At 35.6% G+C, this 24,793-nt stretch overlaps 1 protein-coding gene and 1 pseudogene across 1 annotated transcript; both read right to left on the reverse strand.

The window, feature by feature from the left end:
• Nucleotides 1-506: 506 nt before the first annotated feature.
• Nucleotides 507-24,619, reverse strand: LOC145988383 (calcium load-activated calcium channel). Its single transcript, XM_083123265.1, has 5 exons — nt 24,414-24,619; nt 7,146-7,223; nt 6,443-6,617; nt 4,024-4,168; nt 507-1,980 (listed from the first exon to the last, which is right to left on the reverse strand). Exons 1-5 carry the CDS (start codon nt 24,472-24,474, stop codon nt 1,888-1,890), a joined length of 552 nt encoding a protein of 183 aa, XP_082979391.1. The 5' UTR covers nt 24,475-24,619; the 3' UTR covers nt 507-1,887.
• Nucleotides 20,228-24,122, reverse strand: LOC146000916 (ADP ribosylation factor 4 pseudogene; annotated as a pseudogene).
• Nucleotides 24,620-24,793: the final 174 nt, after the last annotated feature.

A 24,793-nucleotide genomic window follows, 5' to 3' on the forward strand; every position in this document is an offset into this window, starting at 1 on the left:
TATAGTATAATAATTTGTGGATAATTTTGAAAATGATGTAAAGAAATGAAAATTTGGTTAGAAAATTAATATTTGGTTGTTACATATACACCAATAAAAGTTTCTTACGGTTCTTGTGAAATTTTGTTCTTAACGATAGTATTTATCAGGAATTTTATACCCATTAAGTTTTTTGGAACCTACTTCAGGATTTTTCGAGCCTAATTTAAGATTTTTAGAACCTATTTTAGGATTTTTACAACCTGTTTTAAGATTTTTAGAACCTTTTTTAGGATTTTTGGAGCCACACCACACTTTTTAGAACTTAAAAATCCGAGATCTAGCGATATGATGACATCAATGAAGATATACTCACAAAGAACAACAAAGTCCAGGTCAGAATTCGAACCTGGGATTTAAGAAGAGAATTCAATCAATTCAACTTTTCTAGGTCAGTGAGAATTAAGATGGGCTTCGTGAGGTTTCATACTCAACCAACTGCATGCCACAAGAAATAAAAATTTAAAAACAGCTTAATTCAATTTTTAATTTTTCTCCAAGTAACCCATTCTGAATACATTTATTTTGTCCATGTCACATTTACAAGTTCAACCTGTGAAATATTTTTTTATTCAAGTGATTTTTTGTTTCCTGAAAGAAAAAGAAAAATTATGTCCCAAGCACTTCACAGCTAACATGTGTGTCTTTGGATGAAATGGTTTTTAAAAATAAAATTCACTAACCCTTGCGATTTTCTTCTCACATTTGAAGGATTAAACTAATACCACTTATACACACATATATTGATACTTGTGAGTTGTAGCACTTCAAAATTGTTCAGAATATTTACATTAGAAAATAAGCATGGCACTTCAAGTATGCCATGTCATATCTTTCAGAGCCTTAATTTCAAATATCCAGATTCACTTACAAGATAATCAGAATGTTAGAATAGTGGTCATAAAAGAATTGATTAATTCCATTAATAAAAACTGCACTCCTTACTAGGGCTGATACTACTTTGAACTCAAAATTATAACAAGTAAAAGTTGTTCAGAACATTAATATGTACATACTGATTAATATATAAGTGTTATGCTGCAATTATACATATCAATTTATCAGTTTTGCTTTAAAATATTAAAAAAAAAATGTTGGAAAATTAAAATAGCTTTCATGTAATTGCAAAACCCAATTTTCTCACACAATACTGCTGTAGAATAACTGAAAATTTCAAATAATTCCACAGATAATTATACTACGTGAAAGTTTTGCAGATACAACAAGAATAAAAAAAATGAAAAGTATCAGCCAGTATTGATGATTGATTTCAACCAATACTTTCCGATATTGATGCCACTGGTATAGGCTTTTCACTTATTTTTCACATTATATCAGAGACTGGAAATTTACATCACCATTTTGCATACCTTGCAGAATAACAGGAATCCAGAAAAATAACTGACTGTTATTCGATACATAGTTGAGATACAAAAACCTGATATTGATTGACATCAACAATGCATCAATATCAATGCAGCTCTAATTTGAGCACCTTTCTTTCCCCAAAGCAAGAGAAGCAAGCACTGGTACATTTTTCTAACATAAAAAATATTTCTTGGACCACGTAACACCCATCTCTGGCACTAATTGCAATCATCACATGCAAACAATAAATAAAACAATAAACCATGAGCATTATGTTTCTCTGCACCAAAGTAACATTTTAATATAAACATTCCTATTTAACAAAACCATTAGAAACTTTTGATTCTTTCCCAACCACACATTATTTTCACTGTAGGAGTTCTAAATTTGCACCCTGCACATCCACGCACACAGTTCAGGTAATAAATATAAACTTCAAACTTAACCTGAAGGGCTTGTGACATCAGGAATTCCTTGCATCTACTTAAACTGCTGAGGTGGAGGTCCAAATATGCTCCCGCTCTGTTTGCTGGCTGTCCTGGAGGGTGCAAATCCTAGCATCTTCTGGATATTCTGGAAATATCCAAATGTCAGTTTTGTATAATTACCCTAGACATATGAGTAAGTATAAAAAAAGAAGCACATAAATCCCTATTTTTATCGTTTTCCACACCATATATTTTTACCTTTTAACCTTTTGAGTCCCAAGGCCATTTTCACATGTAAGCCCCTTGGTCCCGAGCCGATTTTGAGCAAAATGCAGTTTCAATTAAATGAGTGTAGATCGGAGGCTAATTGCCCTAGAGAGATGAGTGATATACCGTTGTACAAGGAATGAACCAGACATTCAGACAATATGAAATTTATGCAAATTCAGCATATAAGTGGTGGGGGGGAGGGGTTAACTCAAAATTCCAAAATTTCGGGGAAAAAATGGGGTCATCCCCAAGGAAAAAGTACATGACAGTGTCGACATGCACATCGAAATGATCGCTAACATGTACGGAACACAAAAATATTTGCATTATTATCATATGACCAATGTAACGTGAGTTGTACCCCCAAAAGGAATGGTCGGCACGCCACTGATTCAAGATTCAAAATGCAGCAGTACCTTGAAATGACTTTAGCTCAGAGACTATTTGCTCTGGAGATATGAACGATATACCATTGTACGCAGAATGAATCACAGATTCAGACAATATATAATTTATACACATTCGGCGTAACTGTGTTGCAACTTGTGGAACATTTGTGCTCAAAAACAAAGGTTTCCTTCAGCGTGCCTCGAAATTCCGTTCTCACAACGCAGATTCAACAACCAGTCTTCCCCCTCCCCCACCCCCATCCCCTGTTTGCGCCCGCACGGAAAACTTTCATTTTGACATCGGATACTGATAAACAATCTTCCTTTCGAATGCAGTTACCAGGCGGGAGTGAAAAGCATTGCTTTAGAACAACAAAGCTGGTCTTCCTTTGTCGGCAAAAATTTTCCCTTGAAAAGAGACACAAAAGAGAAGTCCCTTTTCCCGCCTTTTTCCCTCCATTATCATGAAGAAAAAAAAGTGCAAGAAACATTTCAGTTAAATACATGTGTTAGGAACAATATATATAAAAAAATGGAAATTCTAGCCAAAAATAGAAAAGTTTTAACGTAAAAACTACGACTTTGACACATCGTCCCGATCAAGATGCTTGGGACCGCGAGGGGTTACATTTGGGTATATCGATCGAGATGCTTGGGACCCAAAAGGTTAAGCCACATCCACCTAAAAAATATGTCAAGTGTTTCCTGTGTACAAGTAGACAATACTTTTAGAAAAATAAATGTTAAGTATTGAAACACAGTTCCCATGCATCCTTCTTGAGTACAATTGTTTAAATCACATTGCCAGGAAAACTACAATCCCTATTTTCAAATTTGCTGATTTCCAGGTACTTTTACAAAAGTTTCCAGACCATTCTGTAACATTTTTACATATTTTACCTTAAGTTTACATTACATTTTTCGAGCAGAAATATAAAAGGACTTGCCTTGGTTGCAAGAAATACCATATTGTTATGTCTTTTTTGCATTTGAACATCTGTCCTAGGAAATTAGTGAATATAAATAATGAAAAATTCATATCAGGTGCTAATTCATCTCTCAAATTATATATATACGTATGTGCAGGTTCTGTAACATTTTTATGAAATTCCCTGATTTTAGAGCTGCAGACCATTTCCCTTACATTTCCAGTATGGCGAAAACCTTACTAGAGTAAATACTCTGGTCAGTATCTGAAATTATTAGTTCAAACTTAATCCCCGATAACAACTGATAGTTATCAAGAGTGGGTGTCTCACGGAGTCTGTATAAATGTCACATGACACTTCTGTGGAGTTTAGATATCCTGTAAATTATATGAAATTTAATCTATTTAAAAATTATTGCTACTTTTATCAATAAATCACTATGACAATTAATTTATGTATTGGCCAATACTGACAGAGTACTGATTAATTTGTTCCATGCTAATATAAACAGATCTACTAAAATGCACTTCATGTTAAGTAACCTTATTATTGCTGATTCTTTCCTTTGTATATGAAAATATAAACTTTCGTAGTACTTACCTGTCTAATAGACATTGTACAGAGGATGTAGAGAAATATGAACGAGCATTCTGTGTGGTCATCTCCAGGTAGATTCCTATGAGAAAGTCCTTGAATCCATGAAATAGGTACAAATGGCAGTCTGGCAACAACACGACCATCAAATCTGAAATTAGAATGAGAGCAATGCACATGAAAATACGTATGTCAGAACTTCCATTCCCTTTATATAGGCAACCAATAAAGCAAAATGTTATCTGAATTCCCTGCATTATAAGCTCTTTAGACATAGGTAACGGAAAAACCTAAACCAAGGTTATTCCAAAAGAAGTGCAACATCTTACAAGAATTATCAATCTTTCTGCATACCAAGTAATAGCGGTAACTTTATCACAGTGATATAAAAATAAAATGGAACTTACAATTACATAATGGACTGCACTTAATAAGTGAGTGCAAAGCGTAATTCTTTGTTGCAAGTTCTTGCAATTATGCATCCTCAAATTTCATGAAAAGACCAGGTTGAATCTACAAAACACACCACACAATAAAAAGTATTTTTCAAGTTCTAGATTGATCAGATTTCTCAGCAGTTCCAGGAGCAGAAAAAGTGATGGGTGAGTCAAGCACAGCATGTCTGGGAAAGAACTATTGAAAAAGAAAACATAAGAAAAACTGAAAAAGTTGTTAGTACCACATAGTAAACCTTGGCCACGCATGGAAAATATACCCAGTGTGGGCAGTTGTAACATCTCCATGATTTGACCATCTAAATCTTCCTTAAGAGTGTGATGCACTGTGTCATTTACAAAACCCCACAAAACAAGTCTAAAGAAGTCAAGTGTGGTGACTGCAATGCCACAAACTGCATTATGTCTCCTCCTGTGAAGTTGATGTTCATTCTCGTTCTTTCTCTCGTGGTCAGGACTAAAACATGACTCCTGCATTCACATTACCCATTTTCACCTCAAGCAAGGGCTATGCCCACTGGACATGTGCATACTCCAGCCTTGCTTAACAGAAACTTTTCCAGTTTCTCTTTCCAGTTGTGAAACTCAAAAGTAAAGGAATACAGTACTTTCGGAGATATGTTTTCTTTTCCACTAGTTTGTGAAAGGATAAAGGATAAGGCACTATTCACCTCCATGCTGGATCTCTTGCAATATCACTTGACATAATTATAGATCGACCACAAGGAAAAAAACCTTGGACGAAAAGTCCGCGTGCAGCTTTCCCTTCAGCTCGGGCCATATGGAAGCATGGTTCACTCTCCCCCTCCCCTCCTTGCGGGAGTACGGTGCACAGGAATCACGGGTCTGCGCAGGTTGTTTTGCTTGTGGTTCCACTATACCACATAAGTGAAAAATCAGACAAGAACTTTCTCGGTTCCTCAGTTGACAGAACAATGCCACAGAATGACAGAAGCCTAGGTTTGAGTCCTGTTCAAACATGTATGTATTTTTTGCTTAAATTTCTACAGAGTACATATGTGTATGACAAAAGGTAGGTTATCATACATTTGGTATGAGTTGTGTTCAGAGTACTATTTCTGCTGAATGAATGTATTCAGTTATTCAGTATTAGCCTATAAGACTGTCGCAACCAAATATAATGCACATCTAAAGCCACAATATACAAAGTTTACAAATGACCTACCACCACCTGATTTTTTTTTAAAAAGCTGAACTTTGGGGGAGGGGTACATATGACAACATAGTATTCAGCTGGCAAGGTGGCCTATTGCCATGGTTTGTTGTAAAAAGGAGTACTTCCTGTAGGATAATGAAAGATCACACATCTTGCAAGATGGGGGGGTGGGGGGTAAGAGAAAAAAATTCAATGCAAACATGGGTTGGATCTTCCCACAATATCAATTTAGCTCTCAGATTTCCATCCATTTTATATCTTGAAGGAATATTTGGGTGAACAGGCACTTTCATCGGAAAATGAACTTGAACTATCTTGTGTTACTAGTGGTTTACGGATCATGACAAATCTTATTCTGCTAGCAAGGTATATTGCTGGTCAAATGCTGCAAATGTAAAATGGTAATTATATTGAAAAATATATGTTCAGACTGAACACAATTCTCTCTCTTTACCAATCTAAAAATTATTTTAATGTCAACAAGCATCAAAATTGGAATATCTGTCCCTTTCTGTAATTCTGAATTTTTAAATATTATTTCTGTTACCCATTAGTTGTGGACATGAACGTTTGGAGATGAAGAGAGCAAAGTGATACACAGTAGGATACATTGGGCTACGTCATAACTTGACAATCAAGTTATTTTGCTTATCAGCTACAGGTCAGTAGCAACATAAAGTGAACTTCATTTTGGGACACACAACACATTAATCTTCCAATATAAAAGACCATGATGAACCTATTACTTTGATCTCTGTTTCATGGCTTATGCTAGCTACAAATGAGAGCTTACATGCTGTTGAACATGCTTAGCAATGCAGTGAATGCAAAGCCAATAGCAAACATGGACTTCATTTTGACAAGGGAGAGATCTCTGTTGTTGTTTTTCAGCTTCTCCTCCTCCCGTTCTATCTTCTTTTTCTGCTGCTTGTCAAGTGAGTCGCCATGGGCCTCTTTCCTCTTTTCCACTGGAAGAAAATACAAAATATTTAATCTCGCACAACATTTTGATATATTCATTAGAAGTGAGGAAAATGTCATCCAAGGTTGGATCTTTACTCCCTAGTTGACCTCACGCACACAGTGAAAAGGGGCTAGGTGACCCAGTTACATATTGAAAAGGGCTAGTTGACCCAGTTACATATTGAAAAGGGGCTAGTTCACCCAGTTACATATTGAAAAGGGGCTAGAAGACCCAGTTACATATGCAGGGAAGTTGACAGAAAAATCTCTACTCAATTCTCCCACGTAGCAGTCAGTTGCTGAACCAATTGAACCTCCATCATGGTTCTCCTGATGTAAAATTATTGACCTCTATAAAACATTGGCTCCTAATTTACAGTGGTTTTCATTGCTACATATGTGAACTAACTGCATTCACAAAAACTCAAAAATACTAAGTTTTACTAATTAATATTCTTTCAAAGTGCACACAAAATAACTTGAGAATGTACAACTTATTCCCTGAATATTACTTATCATTAATATTAACTTACATCTCTTGCTTTGCCGTTCCACCTCAGCCTTCAGTTTTTGATACTTTTCAGTTCTGTACACCATTAACCATGTTAAACCTGTAAATTAAAAGTACTTGAAAATTTGGTAAATTTCAAAGTACACACAATGAAAGCAGTAAATGCTGCACTGCAGTGTTTTGAATGGAGCATTATCATGCACTGCACCTAATAAAAATAGTGTGACTGTAACTAAACAAAATATTAAATTTTCTATTTTTTTCGATGCACCCATTAAACTAAAGAAACTATGAAAAATTTCAAAAAAATCACAAGTAAAACGTAACAGATCTTGCCATGACTTAAGAGGAAATTTGGAGAATCAAGACTAAAAATTCAGCATATACAAAATCCCATGGTGACCTGCCTGAAACATGCTGCCTCATTCACTCCTGGAAAATGTTTCTTCTGCAACTTTCCTCATAATATTTGTGTACCATGTAAGAACAATAATGTATCACATTGCAGTTACAAGTAAATTTTTCTTGTAAGTTTTCCACCCAATGCAATGGACTTGCTCTAAACCAATACAGTATCCTGTGGCAGTTATATCTCATTTTGTCTGTATTTATTAAACGCCATCCAACAACATCAAACAAAGACTTCAAGTTCTTCACATATCTCTTTTTACATGCCTGTTGTTTTCTTGGGGAGGTTAGTTTGAACAACTTCCATCATCTTTTAACAATACAACATTGTGGCTATTACTAAAATATTTAAAATGCATAATATACGAGGGTGTACCCAAAAGAAACTGATTTTTTTTTAAAATCTATGTATTTTTCTCTTTTTTTTTTTTACAAAACAACCTTATCACCTTCAAAGTACTCTCCAGGACACTTAATACATTTGTCCAATCTGTGATTCCATTCTTGGAAACTCATCTGTTGTGATGGCTGACCGCTCTTCCTCGTTTTTTATTCACCTCTTCCATGTTGTCAAATTGCTTTCCCTTCATGTCCCTCTTCATTCCGGGAAACAAAAAAAAAGGTCACACGGAGCGAGGTCAGGTGAGTAAGGGGTATGGGACAAGAGAGTCATGCTGTTCTCTTACATAGGCCATCACAAAAAATGAGGTGCGAGCAAAACTGCTTTTACGAAAAAATCACCGTGACCAGAGACAACCTTCCCCAGCGAAGCGACTGAGTGTACTGAACTCACAATGAGTTGCTCGACGCTTGCCTAGTGGGAAAAATTTGTACTATGGATGCTCTGCCCAGCACAGCGCTATTCCAGTTTTTTTTTTGGGACCCCCTCGTATGTTATGCTAGCCACTTGACAGCAGATCAACATGTAGATGACATTAAGAGTTGTACATGTATTTTACTAAATAATAATAATAATAATAAGTTTTGGGCTTCCACTGTCTAAATTTTAATGTTTGAGAGATGTGGTTCAGACTTTTAAAATCTGTGTGAACTTGGTATGGTATAATCTGTTTGGTGTAGTCGAGATGGCAGATGTTGAAGTACAGCTTCTGTAGGTGACTGGTATGCTTGATGTGAACACAGGCCACAAAGACACCTCAAGAAAAGGTAATTTGTCTTCATGTAACACACGTGCTATGAATGATGTCAAACAGTGATGGTGCCAGAGGGGCAACCAGTTTGCCTCCCAGGAAACTAGAAAATTGAGATAAATAATAAATGCTTTTTAACTGCAGATATGTATTTTCCACATGCTATTTAGGTGTATACTAAATGCGACTGTCCCCAGAAAATATCAACTCCCTGCTTCCCCACGTGTTTAAATTTCTGGTGTCACTGTTGCATTGCAAAAGGATAGGACTGAGGCAGGGCAGTCCCCACCCCGCCCCTGATGGTACCTTGATAATCCCTGCCACCTCCCCCTGGTCCTGGCATCCCTGTGTAGATGTAGATTTACAGTCTACAGCACAACACTAAGTAGCCTACTATATTCCTCACTTAGCTGCCCATGACAGGGGCTCATATCAGTTATGTATACGTTGTACTTCTTCCTGTTAGTAGGAACAGTTCATGTAAAAAAAAAATCAAAACTTTTATTGAAACCACTAATATGTTTGAAAAGATCATTTCTCAATTATCAGGACATGACTGGAAGGCAATGCCCCTCCCTGACAATAAATGGGAGTCAGCTTGCTCCCTCTCAGTTCCAAAATCCCTGAGGTCAAAGGCCTTGAGTTGTAGTTAAGGGAACATGGCACATTATATTTTTTAGTTAAGGGAACATTCTTTTCACTTCAACCCATATGAACATTAAATATGTACCACAGTCGGTGGCCGAACATATTGAGCAGTCCACTCGTGATGTAGCCAATGAAGATCCTATGTTTTCAACTTCTATTATTCTTATTTAATGTTGTTGCTTTGAAACTTTTAGCTACTTGCAGGCATGAGGATGAAAATGATTAGATGGAACTGATGAAAGGACACAAAGAAACATGCCAAGATAAGGACTCAAACCTGGAACCTTTCATGATGAGATTTTGAGCTGACCATTCAATAAGCTTGGCTAACAAGGTGGTACTGTTAAGGTTTGAGCCCTGAACTGGGGATGAATGTTTCTTTACAAGCGTCATCTCATTGATTCATCTTATCATCATTCATCCTCACTAACCAATTATACCAAGTGATAGAATTTAAAGTAAAACTTAAAAATGCATGCTGAAAATTGCAATTTTTACTTGAGTAAACTGCTCGCAAACTACAAATTGGAGAAAGAAAATTTGCAATGTTAAATGAGTAGCTGCGTTGATTCTGAATCAAATGACTGCATTAGACCTATAGTTTTAACATGTTCTGAGACTTTTCATTTTATTAATGTAGAATTGGGTACAAAGAACATTACAAAAGTTAATAACCAATTAAGCTATTAAGATATACTTCAAAATGTTGAAGGGAGAATTCACACCAAAGAGACAAGTGATATGCAACATGCTGCAAGAGACACATGTCGCTTGTAAGCAAACACTCAGTATTCAATTGAACCTTTCAAACCGAAGTGACATGACAAGCTGCACATGTCTCATGTTGCTCGGACTGTGCTGTTTTCTCAATACCGTGCATCGTGTCGTCTGTTTGTAATTCGCATATGCACAGTGAATGGGTCACCCCAATGAGCTATTTTCAGAGAGTCCAACAGGAGGCCTTACAACATGTTTGAAGCTCTAATTTGTTGAGATGAAGGGCTCGGGTATAAAACATGGTAAGTTACATTTTGGAGTTACAATGTGCATCATGTAGTGCATCGTAAATGGAGTCGAATCGTACTGGAAGTGTTTCGTTTCGTCAACAGATGACAGAGCTAGACATGTTGAAAGTTATGGTATCTACCAGTTGTTTCATGTAAAGTATGGCAAGTAGCAAAGATGGTGGTGAAACGGCTGGTACTGAATTGCAATGTCTCTCAGAAAATTCGCGAGTATTGAAGCAACAGCAAAGATGAGAACGAGTTACAAAGTGTATATGATTCCCATAATGACCCAGAATATGTACCACCGACTAAGAATGAGGAATAATGAAGAGGTTGTCAATCAGAAATGCGACTAAAACTGTGCATAGCCACGTACATTCTATGTCGTGTAAAACGTGGTATCTACTGTAGATACTACTGTTTACATGCAGCAGTGCTCATAGTGGCAGTTTCGCATTAAATTTTACTCTCATACATGGATGTGAACTGCGATCTAGTAGAGAAGCACATACCTTTCTTCTACTAGATATAAATACAGTAACTGTAGTTGCATAGAAATTAGTTTGTTATGTAATTGGATATGCACATTTAAGGCTGCCTTACAAGCAACGCCAAATATGTATTACACTTAACGAAAATGTAATTTGATCTGAATCATATCAATAAATCTGTAATGCGCATTTTAAAAGTTATAATATTTTTATGGTGGACCTAATAACGTATTTGTAATTTAATTAAGTTTTGTATTTATGATATGTGTGACTTTGATGAAAGCAAATTATTTTATTGTTGATATTGCAAATATGTCTTCTTCATGGCTCGAAATTATAACTATTTTAATCCATAAGAGCTAAATACATATCAGTGAAAACTATTAAAAATGTAAGCCCTGTGTACATTTGAAATCATTCTTTACAAAGATGTCAAGTTTAAAAAAAATTCAACAGAAAGTTACAAGGTCATAATTGTGTCGTCATTGATTTGCTTTATTTTACTTCGCGTCGTGTGTCACTTTTAGCTTATTTGCGAAGATGGAGATTATTAATGATATGATGAAATTGATGAATAAGCACTCAAAAACATCCAAGCCCAGGCTGGGATTTGAACCTGGAACCCCTCACGTCGTAGCGTGATTTCCTAACCATGGGGGGCTGGTAATTGTTATATTGAAGATATTTAAACTAGGGATGGCATTTTCGAAAAAAAAAATTGTTTTTCATTTCGAAAGCAAAATAGTTTTTCGAACAAAAAAGCATTTTTCGAAATTTTTTTAGTACTTCCAAATTTCATTTTTGAAAAAAAGAGGCCATCCCTATTTTATGTATAAATTGCTTATTGAATCACAAAAATATAATATTGCCATTGTATGCAATTTGGATAGTCTATGTAACACAGCTTTGTATCAAGGGAGGCTTGTGAATCACATTCTGCTTGGCATGCTGAGGTAATAAATAGAGCCTCTGTGTGTGTGAAGTAGATATGTGAAGATGAAAAACCGCACATATATAAACATTTCTTTATGAATATTGATCTCCATATAGATATAAGGAAATTATTTTAATCACAAGCTTTCAGAACTTATTTTTTTAAATACTAACGTAAAAAAACGATGAAATCTATTTTTCTAGTGGTGTTCATGTCAGTCATAGACATAGGAAAGCAAAAACCTGTTACAACAAGTAGCTCAGGTTATTGTTTATTGAATAAAATTATTATTATTAAAGGCTTTCATTTTTTGTATTACAAATTGTTATGGTTGCTACAAATTACCACTGCGGCCTACCAGATCAGCAAGTGATGTCACATTGGATTTCCATAAAAGAGATAAATCCCGCCTAAAATGGAGATACTAATTCTCTGAAGCAACAAGAGCTAGACTGCAAAGCCAAAGCTGAATTTAACTACAACTGAGGCCGTTTACATAATAGACGAAAAGATAAGTACTCGATGCGATTCGTGATTTGGACAAACCTTCCTCCAAAAAACTTAGTTGGCAACAGTAGTACTTACATCTGGACTTCCCTTCCACCGCTGGAGGAGGGAAATTCTGTCGTCTGCTCACCGCAGAAACGTCAAACTGACCCGAGAAATGTGTGGTTCTTCTTCCCCTTTCCACCTCTTTGCAAAGAAACAGAGATGGTTGACAAGGCTCGACCATTATTCACTGGATTTTCAAGGTAACTCTCTCATGAGTGGTAGTTCTTTCTAGGAGTGATTGTGGCTAAATCATTGAGTGGATTGCAAAAAAAAAAAAAAAAAAAAGGCTCTTTGAAGGGTGGAGATGATAACGTCTGATGGCCAGTAACACTTTTGAAAAAGTCACACCATGCCACTGAATCAATCATTGCACTTTTGCGAGATGAAAAAGTTGGGGCCAGTTTGAGCTGAATATTACATGGTAAGGAGCATTATCAATAATCAAATCAGTTTTGGGGGTAGATTTGGATGGAATTACCAGTGTTGTCAGCCATCGGTGATAGTTCTCAGAATTCATGCTGTTGTGATAGTCTCTGGATTTGGTACCAGACAAACATTAGCTAAGCATTAGTCATAAAACCATTTTCACTACGAGTGTGGGCAATAATAATGCTTTGTGCCTTGGAGATGGGTGCTAGTAGACCTGCATTTCAACCATTACTCCATGCATGCTCCTTTGTGTGAGACAAATGAAGGTACATGTCAACCATGTTATGCATTCCTTTTCCCTAATTCCATTACGCTTTGCAAATATGCTAATCTTGCTGCACGAACATGGTCTTTTTCCACACAAATCTTTCTATTATCTTCTGATTTTCGCCACCTGCACCCCAACACCCGATTTACTTTCTATAGTTAACCCCTTCAAGTTTATTTTTCATTTCAGCGAAAACAACAGTGAATCTTCCTAAGTAGGATGCTGTACTTCACGATCAGGAAATTCATTAACTGTTCTACAAATAACATACTTGTCAAATTCGTCCGCATCCCTTTTAAATTAATTTCTTTCGTGTATTTTGTTAGGAGTTACTAATTCCTTCCCGGTTACTTTGTTGCATTTATTTTCCTTTAAGTTGCCCCAATTGCATAAAAACACCCTGCTAAACAACACAGGTCAACAATCACCTTCCTTGTGGTAACATTATCTGCTCGTGCGAGAGGAATAGGAGGGGAGGGAGGATGTCTGTATCACCCAAAGGCTTAATCAATGGGGGTTTCATCGACCCAAAGAATCCTCTGTCACTCTTCTCCTTGGAACTATCACCTTCTCAAACGGTAGCATTTGGTTGTTTGCGTGGGCTCCTAAATCCAGACATCAATAAGTCCCGCACACCCCTACCAATACGCTCTAAAGACATATTATGGATATAGATAATTTTTAAAGTGGTTGGTAACTCTGATCTCTCTGGAACTCTTGCATCGTTGCACTGAGCAACAGGCTTCTGCGCAGCTGAACGCCAAAGCTCAAGCTAAACTGAATGTGCTGCATCTCCCAAATGCAACAATGAAACCAAAAAGAAATCGCAAATACTGATTAATTTTAAAAAATAGAGAAATTGTAGACCAAGAAGAAAACACTAACAACTCACCATATTCCACTACTGAAATGCCATGAAATACTTGTGCTTTAAGTTTTGATCTTATAATAAAGCCAGTGACAAGGAGGAAATTCTTGTTGGAAAATTGAAAAGTATGAAAAAGCATATAAAGGCAATTTCGCAGCATAAAATCTACTCGTGACTGATCATATGATGCCACACAGCAGGCACGTATCCAGGAATTCCTTTCGGGGGGGGGGGGGGCTCAACACCATTTTTTTAAGGGGTATAGTAAGAACCTCACAATTGTATGTTTAAGACTAGTGGTGGCAATTTGGTTCCAAAACGGGGGGGGGGGGGGGGTCCGGAGGGCGTTTCAAGGAAAGTTTACTTTCTCTTGGTAGCCAAGGCTTAACATTAAGAGGCCATAATTTTGAAGCAGAAAAATAAAAATTGGGGAGCAACTATTCCTTAAATCGTTGCCACTGTAAGGCTATCATTTTAATCAGTACGTGAAATCGGAACATTTTTTACCACTCGACTCCTCTGTTTCCATGCATTAACATTGTGTGCCGGAACCATCTCAGTATGTGTGTTTGTCCATTTCTTCTCATCAGGTATAAAAACATCTATGGTATCTTTGAGTGTTTTTACGAAGCTGTTACACATGCACGGGATGGACAATCTACTCGACAACGCGAGATTCAAATTGTGGGTTGCGAACTGGACGCAGACAGCTCTCGAATATTTCTCTCTGATTCGAGCCTGAACACCACTAACGTGTCTTGTCCTCCCATGTTTGCAGCTCTTATAAAAGCCGAAACCCACCAAATTGTTCCGATTCAGGCCTTAGCACTCACAAGTGTTCAAAAATGCCTGTCACAGCTTCCGCTGTCTTGTCATATATCGGCACGAAACAAAGGAAGTCTTCTCGAATACAGGTGGATCACGAAACAATTAATGCATAATGAAAACCCTTCCGTTCCCAACACATCTAATGTTTCGTCTCCCAGTATGATGAAATGCTTACTCATTTATCTCCAGTGACGTGCCCAAGGGAGGGTTGGTGAGGTAATAACCCCATTTGACCCAGTATTCCTTTTTTTTTTAGAAAAAAAAAGAGGAACGTCAAAGACAGGGAAAAAATTGCAAAATCAGGACTGACTACCAAAAATAGTATGCGTAACCCCTCTCCCTTCCGAAAATCCTGGGCACGCCTCTCTTTATCTCGGACACATTTTTTAAAATAAACTCACCAGAAGTTTTTATCATCGTATTGGAGATTGAAGTAAGATGCATTCTTCCTGCAGGTTTGAATATGATCCTTTAGGGTGCTGTCGTCTGCCTGCCTTCACACCTAACCTTAACAAGGCCCTAATTTTCCATCCTTGTGACTTGGATTTTCAAGACTTAGGAAGGTTTCAGACCGAAGGGACACGCGATACATGTCGATTGGAATACGTGCTATTAACAATAACAGGGTTATAGAACATTCTCCATCTTGTCTCGATAATTATTTCTCCCAAATTATCATGACATTATTCAAGAAGCCAAAATCCTAATTTTATCTAGTGTAAACAGAAAAAAATCCTGAAGCCTCCCGATTCCCACCTTGGATACGTGCTATTGACAATAATAGGGTTATAGAACACTCTCCGTCTTGTCTCGATAATTATTTCTCTCAGATTTATAAATTTATTGTCTTCACATTATTCAAGACGCCAAAAATCTAATTTTATCTAGTGTAAATTTAAAAATTTCCTGAGGGGGGGGGGGCTCGAGCCACCTCATCCCCACCTTGGCTACGTGCTATTAATAATAACAGGGGTATAAAACATGCTCCGTCTTGCCTCGATACTTATCTCTCTCCTTACATTATTTTCACATTATTTAAGAAGCCAAAAACCTAATTTTATCTAACGTAAAGTGAAAAATTTCGAACCCCCTGTGCCCCATCTTGGATACGTGCTATTATCAATAACAGGGTTACGGAACATTCTCCGTCTTGCCTCGATAATTATTTCTTTCCTTAAATTATTGTCACATTATTTTATTTCACACCACAAGAAACAAAAAAAACTCATTTTATCTAGTGTAAACCTAAAACTTTCGGGGGGGGCTCGAGCCCCCTAAGCCCCCCCTCTGGATACGTGCCTGCCACACAGTATGACTGTTCCTGAGGTAAAAAAAAAAGTTGGAAGAAGCAATATTTACAACAACCAAAGTGGTTACTCTTTAGACCAAGCTAAAAATTCAAATGTAATTCCAGGTTTTCAAGGTGCCAAAATGGAATGGCATTGAAATATATTTCTTTCTATGTTGATACTATTTCATGCTTAAATATCAACACTAAGTTTTTAGCTGTTTCCAGTATATCCAAAAACTATAGTGCAATAATGATATGCTTTCTAAAGTTTGTAATTTAAGGTGCAGAAAATAATATATCACAGACTTGTAGACTCATTTAGAAAAGAAATACTGTTTATTTAGAAGAGAGTTTCAAATGTAGAATTAATATTCTTTTGTAGTGTAAATTGTATTGAATTTCAAGTTTAATTTAATACATGAATAAAGGTAACACTTTCGTATAGTGGAAACCGATTTCTTATTTTTACATAAGAAAGTACTTACGCAAATAATTTTCTTTAGCGTTGTTGAAGTTCGGGAATGTAGTTTTGGTCCATTTTAATGAGAAATCATGATTTTATCTGCGAAAATATCTCTCCGACATGTTATTGCTGCTGCCGCCATTTGCTTTCTGCACATTAGCACAATGTTCCGTGTGTTACATGACGTAACCCCCAGTAAGTGTTTCAAACCTCGCCGTGTTTTCACTATAACATGACGTGTCGAGTATTTGTAATTTTTTAATTTTTTTTTAAAACTATGCTTGCCTAACCTAGCCCAACCTTATGGGAAATGGTTTGTGGGGCTAACATCAATGGTTTGCGAGGCATTAGCATAATTTCAAATCTGGGCACGAAAGTAGGTATTTTTCATGTGAACAAGGTTGCAACACTCCATAAATCGACAAAACATTCGCACAACGTGCGATGAACGAGTTCGCCATAATGTGTGTTACAGAATCGAAATAACAAAGAACAGTAAGTACTCGTAAATGTAAGAAACAGACATTATTTTTGTTAGAAATTCATTATTACACCTAAAGAAATGTTCCGCAATGCAGAATAGTACATTAGCAATGTAAAAAGTGCGAAATAAATGATTTATAGGTGTTTCACCTATACGAAAGTAGTACTTGAATAAAAAGAAAAAGAGATACCTTTAAATGCAAATATATAAGTTTCAAACCCAAAAGACGTAAACTTTTGGCAAAACTGACCAAAAAAATTAAAATTCTGAGGCTTCTCTTTTCTCCTCTCTCTCTCTCTCTCTCTCCCCTCATTCTCTCTTTATTTCTTCCTTTCTTTCAATTTCCTTGCTTCCAACAAACATAACAAAACACCAACAAAAATCTGAATACATTACCACCCAAATTTACTATCGGATTAAAAATTACAGATACTAGAGTTTAGACTACAATTAAAAATTAACCAGTAGACCTACATAAAAAGAAGTTACATCAAAATTTAGCTTATTCAATTCTGCATTAATTTTACCATTTTTTTTCGGGCATGCCATATATTTCTTATCGTCGTTACAACAACAACAAAAAAAAAAAGGGGCAGGTTTTTTGGAGTTTTGCAACCGATCGCTCTTTTTGAAATTCTATAAATCAAAAACTGGTTGTCCGATCGTGATGAAATTTTAGTATGGTGCAGGCAGAAAGGTTTCAAACACAAAGCTTAATTTTCAGGTTTCTATAATTTGCCAAAAAACCATTATCATCAATTTTGCGAAACAACTTTTTCTTTGTATTGGGTAGTCCTACAAATACAATATTGGTATTTTTGCATCTGTTATTAAAATCCATTATTGTTGTCAATTTACATTGCGAAATCAATTTTATACAGATTTTTATTCAGTGGAGTAAAGCTGTACACACAATGTGGCAACACAGCACACAGCGATGTCCGTTGATCCGTGGAAACTGCGGTTGGCACTGGCGAGTCAGTGCTTAAGGTGTTGCCACGTTCCGCGAACAGCTTTACTCCGCTGAATAAAAATCTGTATAAAATCAGTTTCACAATGTAAATTGACAACAATAATGGATTTTAATACCAGATGCAAAGAGCTTAAAAACAAGACCAATATTGTATTTGTAGGACTACCCAATACGAAGAAAAAGTTGTTTCGCAAAATTGATAATGGTCTTTTGGTAAATTATAGACACCTGAAAATTAAGATTTGTGTTTGAAACCTTTGTGCCTGCACCACACTAAAATTGATCATGATCGGACAAGCCGATCTTGATTCATAAAATTGTAAAAAGATCAATCGTTTGCAAAACTCCAAAAAACCGGCCCTTTTTTGTTGTCACGATAACATATATTAACACAGATTTAAAAAAGGTGATAAAATAAACTGCAATAATTACCATGGAATTTCTCTACTCTCAACAACATATAAAATATTATCTAACATTCTTTTAGCAAGACTAACCCAATATGCTAATGAAATTATAGGTGATTATCAATGTGGATTTAAATGTAACAGATCAAATTTTTCACGTCAGACAGACACTTGTGAAAAAGTGGGAATATAATCGAAATGTCAATCAGCTATTCATTTATTTTAAAAAAGCATATGATTCAGTCAAAAGAGATAAATTATATAATATATTAGTAGAGTTTGGAATACCTAAGAACCTTGTAAATATGATAAAAGTATGCACCAGTAAAACAGAAAGTAAAATTCGTGTGGATATTAATATGTCTGACAAATTTACAATTCATGATGGGTTAAAACAAGGAGATTCATTATCTCGATTGCTCTTTAATTTTGCCTTAGAATACGCTGTTTGGAAGGTAAAAGAAACTAACCAAGGACTAAAATTAAACGGTGTGACTCAGCTGTTAGCATATGCAGATGATGTAAATACAATTAAGAAAAATGCTAAAATAGTTTTCAAAGCAGCTAAAGAGATAGGTTTGGAAGTTAGCAAAGTGAAAACTAAATATATGCTTACAGGCTGAAACCAATTGTTAGTAATAATCAAAATCTAATTATTGGTAACTAGTTTGAACCAGTTTCCAAATTCAAATACTTAGGAGTAATACTAACAAATGAAAATGATATTAAAGAGGAAATAAAAAGCAGGCTTAATACAGGAAATGCATGTTACTTTTCTCTTCATAAACTTTTGTTTTCTCGTTTAATATCTAAGAAACTAAAAGTTAAAATATACAAAACAGTAATTTTACCTGTAATATTATATGGATTTGAAACTTGGTCCCTTACATTGAAGAGGAACATAAATTGAGAGTATTTGAAAATAAGATCCTTAGGAAAATATTTGGGCCTAAAAGGGATGAGGCGACAGGTGAGTGGAGAAGGTTACATAATTTGTATTTATGTCCAGATATTATTAGAATAATTAAATCAAGAAGACTTAGGTGGGCGGGCCATGTGGCACGAATGGGAGAGGAAAAATGAGTGTACAGGATTCTTGTTGGGAAGCCTGATGGTGAGAGACCTGTATTAAGACCAAGATGAATATGGAGGGATAATGTTGAGATGGACCTAAAGGAAATTGGTAGGCATTGAAAAGAGGATATAGATCTTGCTTAGGATAGGAACATGTGTTGCTGCAGACATGAACCTTTGGGTTCAAGAATACTAGAGAGTAAGTAAGTTAGATTAACGCAGAATTGAATACGCTAAATTTTGATGTAACCCCCTTTTTAATGTAGGTCTACTGGTTAATTTTTAATTGCAGTCTAAACTCTAGTAAGAATGATTTTTAATCCGACAGTAGTGGTTAGCCTCAGTAACTACAGCAAAGCAGCTGTTGCAAAACAGGCTCTACTGTTCTGCTATAAATTAGCAGCATGTGTTCTGATACTGTTCCATACAAAATAGACCCAAGCATCTATTTAAATATTCAGTTTGTTTCAACTTAACCAAATTTTCATTCCTGCAAGTAATGTCTAAAAAAATGAAAACGTTCACTTATTACATAGTTCTGGTATATTATTTGTAGAGTAAATTTAAATGCCAGTGAATAATTTCCTACCGAGATTTGATAATGGTTTCAGCTGTGTAATAATTTTCACAATTTTTACAGGAGGATAAGGAATACTTTGTGTGTACTGGAAATGAGTGTGGAAGTAAGTTGAATTCCAGAGATAATAAATTCATGTATTGTAAAGATGCATAAATTATTATTTTTTAGGAATTATGTCATAAAAATCAGATTAATCAAGTAGCCATGCTCAAAAGCCATTCTGAAGCATTTATTTTATATAGAAAAACTATATATGCTTATAGGACATGAAGAAACGCATGTAGATACTAATGATAAACCTAAAAATCATGACCTACTTAAAGCATGTATCATGATATTGAAATTACACTTACAGAGACCCTGGACCCCGGAATTTTTGTGAACAACCTATCTGACAGTGTGGATGTTAAATTAAATTGTGTAAATTTGTCTACATAATCTGACTATGGTGTGAAAACATCCCTATCAACAACATTTGATTGCCAATACAATAGCTGTAACCATCTAAACATAGACAATACCAGTAAAAATTTGACCCTCGGAAGAGCATAGGTAGCAAAAGTGTTATGCATATGTTTAAACTCCTGTATTCATTCTGTGTTCACAGCTTATATAAAAATCACACACACAATTCTTTAATTTCTATTATTTTACTTTGCATTTGTGCCACTTTTGGCTAATTACATAGATGAGTTTAATGGTGACAAGAACGAACAAACACACAGACAGGAAACAATCCAACCTACAAAAATGCAACTCAGGGTGTATTATGTGGAAGAGAGGTTGACCTTTGAGTGCTTTTCTTCTTGATGTGTTCTAAATTTCATATAGACCTCGGAATGAAATTAATATGAATGGTAGATAACTTTACAATGTGCATATTAAGGGGCTGGTGATCGATAGTACCCTCTCAAAAATTCCAACTTTTTCTTTCCAATCTGCACACTTCGATGCTTTAAGGTGCCTGAAAGTGATTTAGCATGCGGAAGCCACAAATAAGATATATATTTGTCTCAAAATTTGACCATGGCACGTCCAATTATTCGCATCCCAGACCACTTTCGCCACTTATTTGAATACATTTTCGTCATACAAGGAATCAATGGCGGATATCGAAGGATAATGTGTTACCATCACAGTGAAAAAATGTGTACATTTTTAAAAATTACATCTGCTACACTTCCCACATTTATTGTCCTTGGCAACTCACAAATGTACACACAGGCTCTCTATTGACAAAATCGTAAATTTGAAATATCGTACAACAACGTGACAAACATATTTGGTAGCATACTTTCCACTCACGACGTTCACTTCAACGATATTTATGCTAAGAAGACCAAACCTAACAACCTAGGCATTCCTCGTGTGTGACGTCATAGCCTATACCATACCACATAAAATCGCTAATTTTTCCCTTACAATGCATCTCCACATGCTAAAAACAATGAGAAACATTCATATGAAAGACAATCAACGATATTTATGATAAGAGAACCAAACCTAACAAAGTAGGCATTCCTCGTGTGCATGACGTCATAAATCACACCTCATAAAAATCGTCAATTACTAACTTATAATGAATGCATTTCCGCATGCTAAAAACAAGAAACGTTCATATGAATAACAATCTTTCCAACCCACTAAAAATTCTCAAATTTCTCGTGGGGGTAAGGAGGGTCACCATCACCCATATTGATCTTAGGAATAACTCCATATTTTGGTATTACAATTACCAGTAACACTTTACTATACCGGAGACGGATTTCTTCAAATTTACAGGAGAAAGTACTTACGCAAATAATTTTCTGTAGCGTTGTTGATGTTCGGGAATGTAGTTTTGATCCATTTTAATGCGAATGCATGTGATTTTCTATGAAAATCTATTTCAGATGTGCTATTGCTGCTGCTGCTGCCATTTGCTTTCTGCATGAGAGCACAATGCGTAAACCTAGTAGTCAGTGTTTCAAACCACGCCGTGTTATCGCTACAAGATGACGTGTGGAGGATGCATCGTGAAGTTGTTGCCGTGGAAGGTTAAAATTAAAAGAATTCAGTGTATTTTCTTTCGAGAAAAACCAATGTTGTCCGTATATGGTAAATTGAATGAAAGGAGTGCTAATGGAACCTAACCTAACAGGCCTAACCGAACCTACTAGGCATACCTCGTCCCCGTGATGGTTCGTGGGACTATCGTGAATTTTTGGGCGAACGTCAATTGTTTAATAATTAATCTTTTTGTCAAAAATTCAACTTTTCTTGGTGAAAAAATTTCATGAAATGTTTTTAGTTTTTTTTAAAAATTTAAGTATTTTTCGGTGAACAAGGTTGCAAAACTGCATGCACACTCCAAATCGACAAAACACTGGCACAACGCACGAAGTACGGGTAAGCTATCGCCATATTGTGTGTGTGGAAATAAGGAACAACAGCAAGTACTTGTTAATTTAAGAAATAGACATTATCGTTAGAAATTCATTATTTCACCTAAAGAAATGTTCCGCAATGCAGAATAGTACGTTAGCAATGTAAAAAATTGCAGAATAAATAATTGATAGGTGTCTCCGGTATAGTAAAGTAGTACACAATTACGAAATTAATGAATCACTATCTAGCATGGAAAGAACAAAAATTAAGCCTGCATGCAAAAACACACAATATTTTCTCACCAAGCTGGCAACAATTTCAATGTGCCACCACTCATCCCCATCTTCGCAAATTAGTCAAAAGTGGCACAAAAAGCAAAGTAAAATAAAGCAAATAAATCAATCAATCGATTAAAATGCCTGAGGTCCAGGACTATGTTAATTTGGCATGGAACAACCTCTTTGCACCAGAAGTTTGAGCATTTTTATTTCATAAATGATGACCTGTGTACAGCATTCTGTAAGTTAACATCCAAACCAAATTATCAAGGTATGCTTTCTAAGCATATGGTATGGTATCTAAGTATTCAACAAATATTCTATTTATTTAAAACAATTAAAAATGAAACAATTAGATAATAGAACTAATAGATAATAAATCAGGCACATTAAAAAATTATTGACATCTATAGTTGATAGTTGTAGTGAAATTATGGCATTCACTCAAAATTGTCAGTGTATGACAAAATATATCAAATAGTTAATACTTTAACCAGACACAGTTTTGCCAGGCACTTGAACTCATTTCTACAATTCTTATCTTGCACAAACAACATGGTTAAAATTATAACTGCACATACTTCACGTATAGTTCTAAATTCTGTGCTTGATAAAGGACTGAAAAGATCACATCACAAACTATAGAAGAATAAATGTTAATCACGTAATGTGTTCCATATTGCACTTATACTTAATTGCATGCACACATTCATATACAAAATGGTCTTGGAGAAAGAGGGAATAAACTGAACTCTTTCAGCAAATGTCTTGCGAACACTTTTACTTATTAGCTAGTTCATTTGACAGCCAATCAAGACCTTCATATAATCCATGGCCCTGGGTTGCACAAGCAGCTTGAATATACCAATGACGACTGCGAAGATTGTTGAGGCCAAGTTTATCAGTTAATTCAGCTGCACTCATTGCATTAGGAAGATCTTGCTTATTGGCAAATACAAGCAACACTGCTTCTTTAAGTTCATCTTCCTGCAACATATTCTGAAGTTCCTTTTCTGCTTCACCAATTCTTTCCCTGTCATTTGAATCTACCACGAAAATTAGGCCTTCAGTATTTTGAAAGTAATGGCGCCATAAGGGTCTAATTTTGTCTTGTCCTCCAACATCCCAGACAGTGAAAGATATATTTTTATACTCCACGGTCTCCACATTGAATCCAATAGTTGGTATTGTTGTAACAATTTCACCCAACTTGAGTTTATACAAAATGGTAGTTTTCCCTGCTGCATCTAATCCAACCATGAGAATTCGTGTTTGTTTTTTCCCAAAAAGACGAGACAAAACACTTGAAATTGTCAAACCCATTGCTTAGATCTTAACAATTCTTCTTTCCTACACTTTCTACGTAATAAGCACTCTATTCACTCTACGCACAACGTAATGACAAGTTCACCCTTATGCCACGTCAATCGACACAATATCTCATTTCATCCATTATATGACGTCATCCAATGCATCGATTACATGAACGTTTCAAAATATTATGTTATATAAAACAGGGTATTAATTGCTCGTGTATTTTTACTGCTTTAGGCGAATCGCGAGGTTGAGGATTAATATTTGTTACATGTAATATATAAAAAGAAACAAAGAAAACAACGGAACAGTTCAAGCTCTAGCTTGAACTCGAATTCAATCACCGACAATTTGCAGACAGGCATTTATTTATTCATAATAATTACTATTGTTCCTCTGTATCCTTTGTGATAATTATCAATACTAACAGTTTTAGTATATTATTGCAAATAGTTATGTATATTTTTTCTCTTACCTTCTCCCAACAACGCTGTGCAAATCGAAATAAATAGTATCAATAACGTATCCGCCCACATGGTAGGGTGAAATGAGCTCTCTGCTAAAAAATAGTAACGCTATTAAATATTCTCCTCGAACTAAAGAGTAATTTAATTCAGTAAAGGACTATATTATAAAGTGATTTGTGGTCGGAATTATTATTTCGCAAAGACAGACCACAGATTAGGGTATTACAATAAGTCCTACACCACACAATCGACAACAATATGATGGCACTACTATTTTTAGTTGCATATTATTAATTTGATCTATTTTATATCTGATGACAAGTGGATTCAGATATTAAGTTCACACTCTTCAACATTCAAGTATTTATATTTTAGGATATGTGAACTT

This window comes from Lepisma saccharinum, chromosome 1 (assembly GCF_977018435.1).
Source record: "Lepisma saccharinum chromosome 1, izLepSacc3.1, whole genome shotgun sequence".
Taxonomy (NCBI): domain Eukaryota; kingdom Metazoa; phylum Arthropoda; class Insecta; order Zygentoma; family Lepismatidae; genus Lepisma; species Lepisma saccharinum.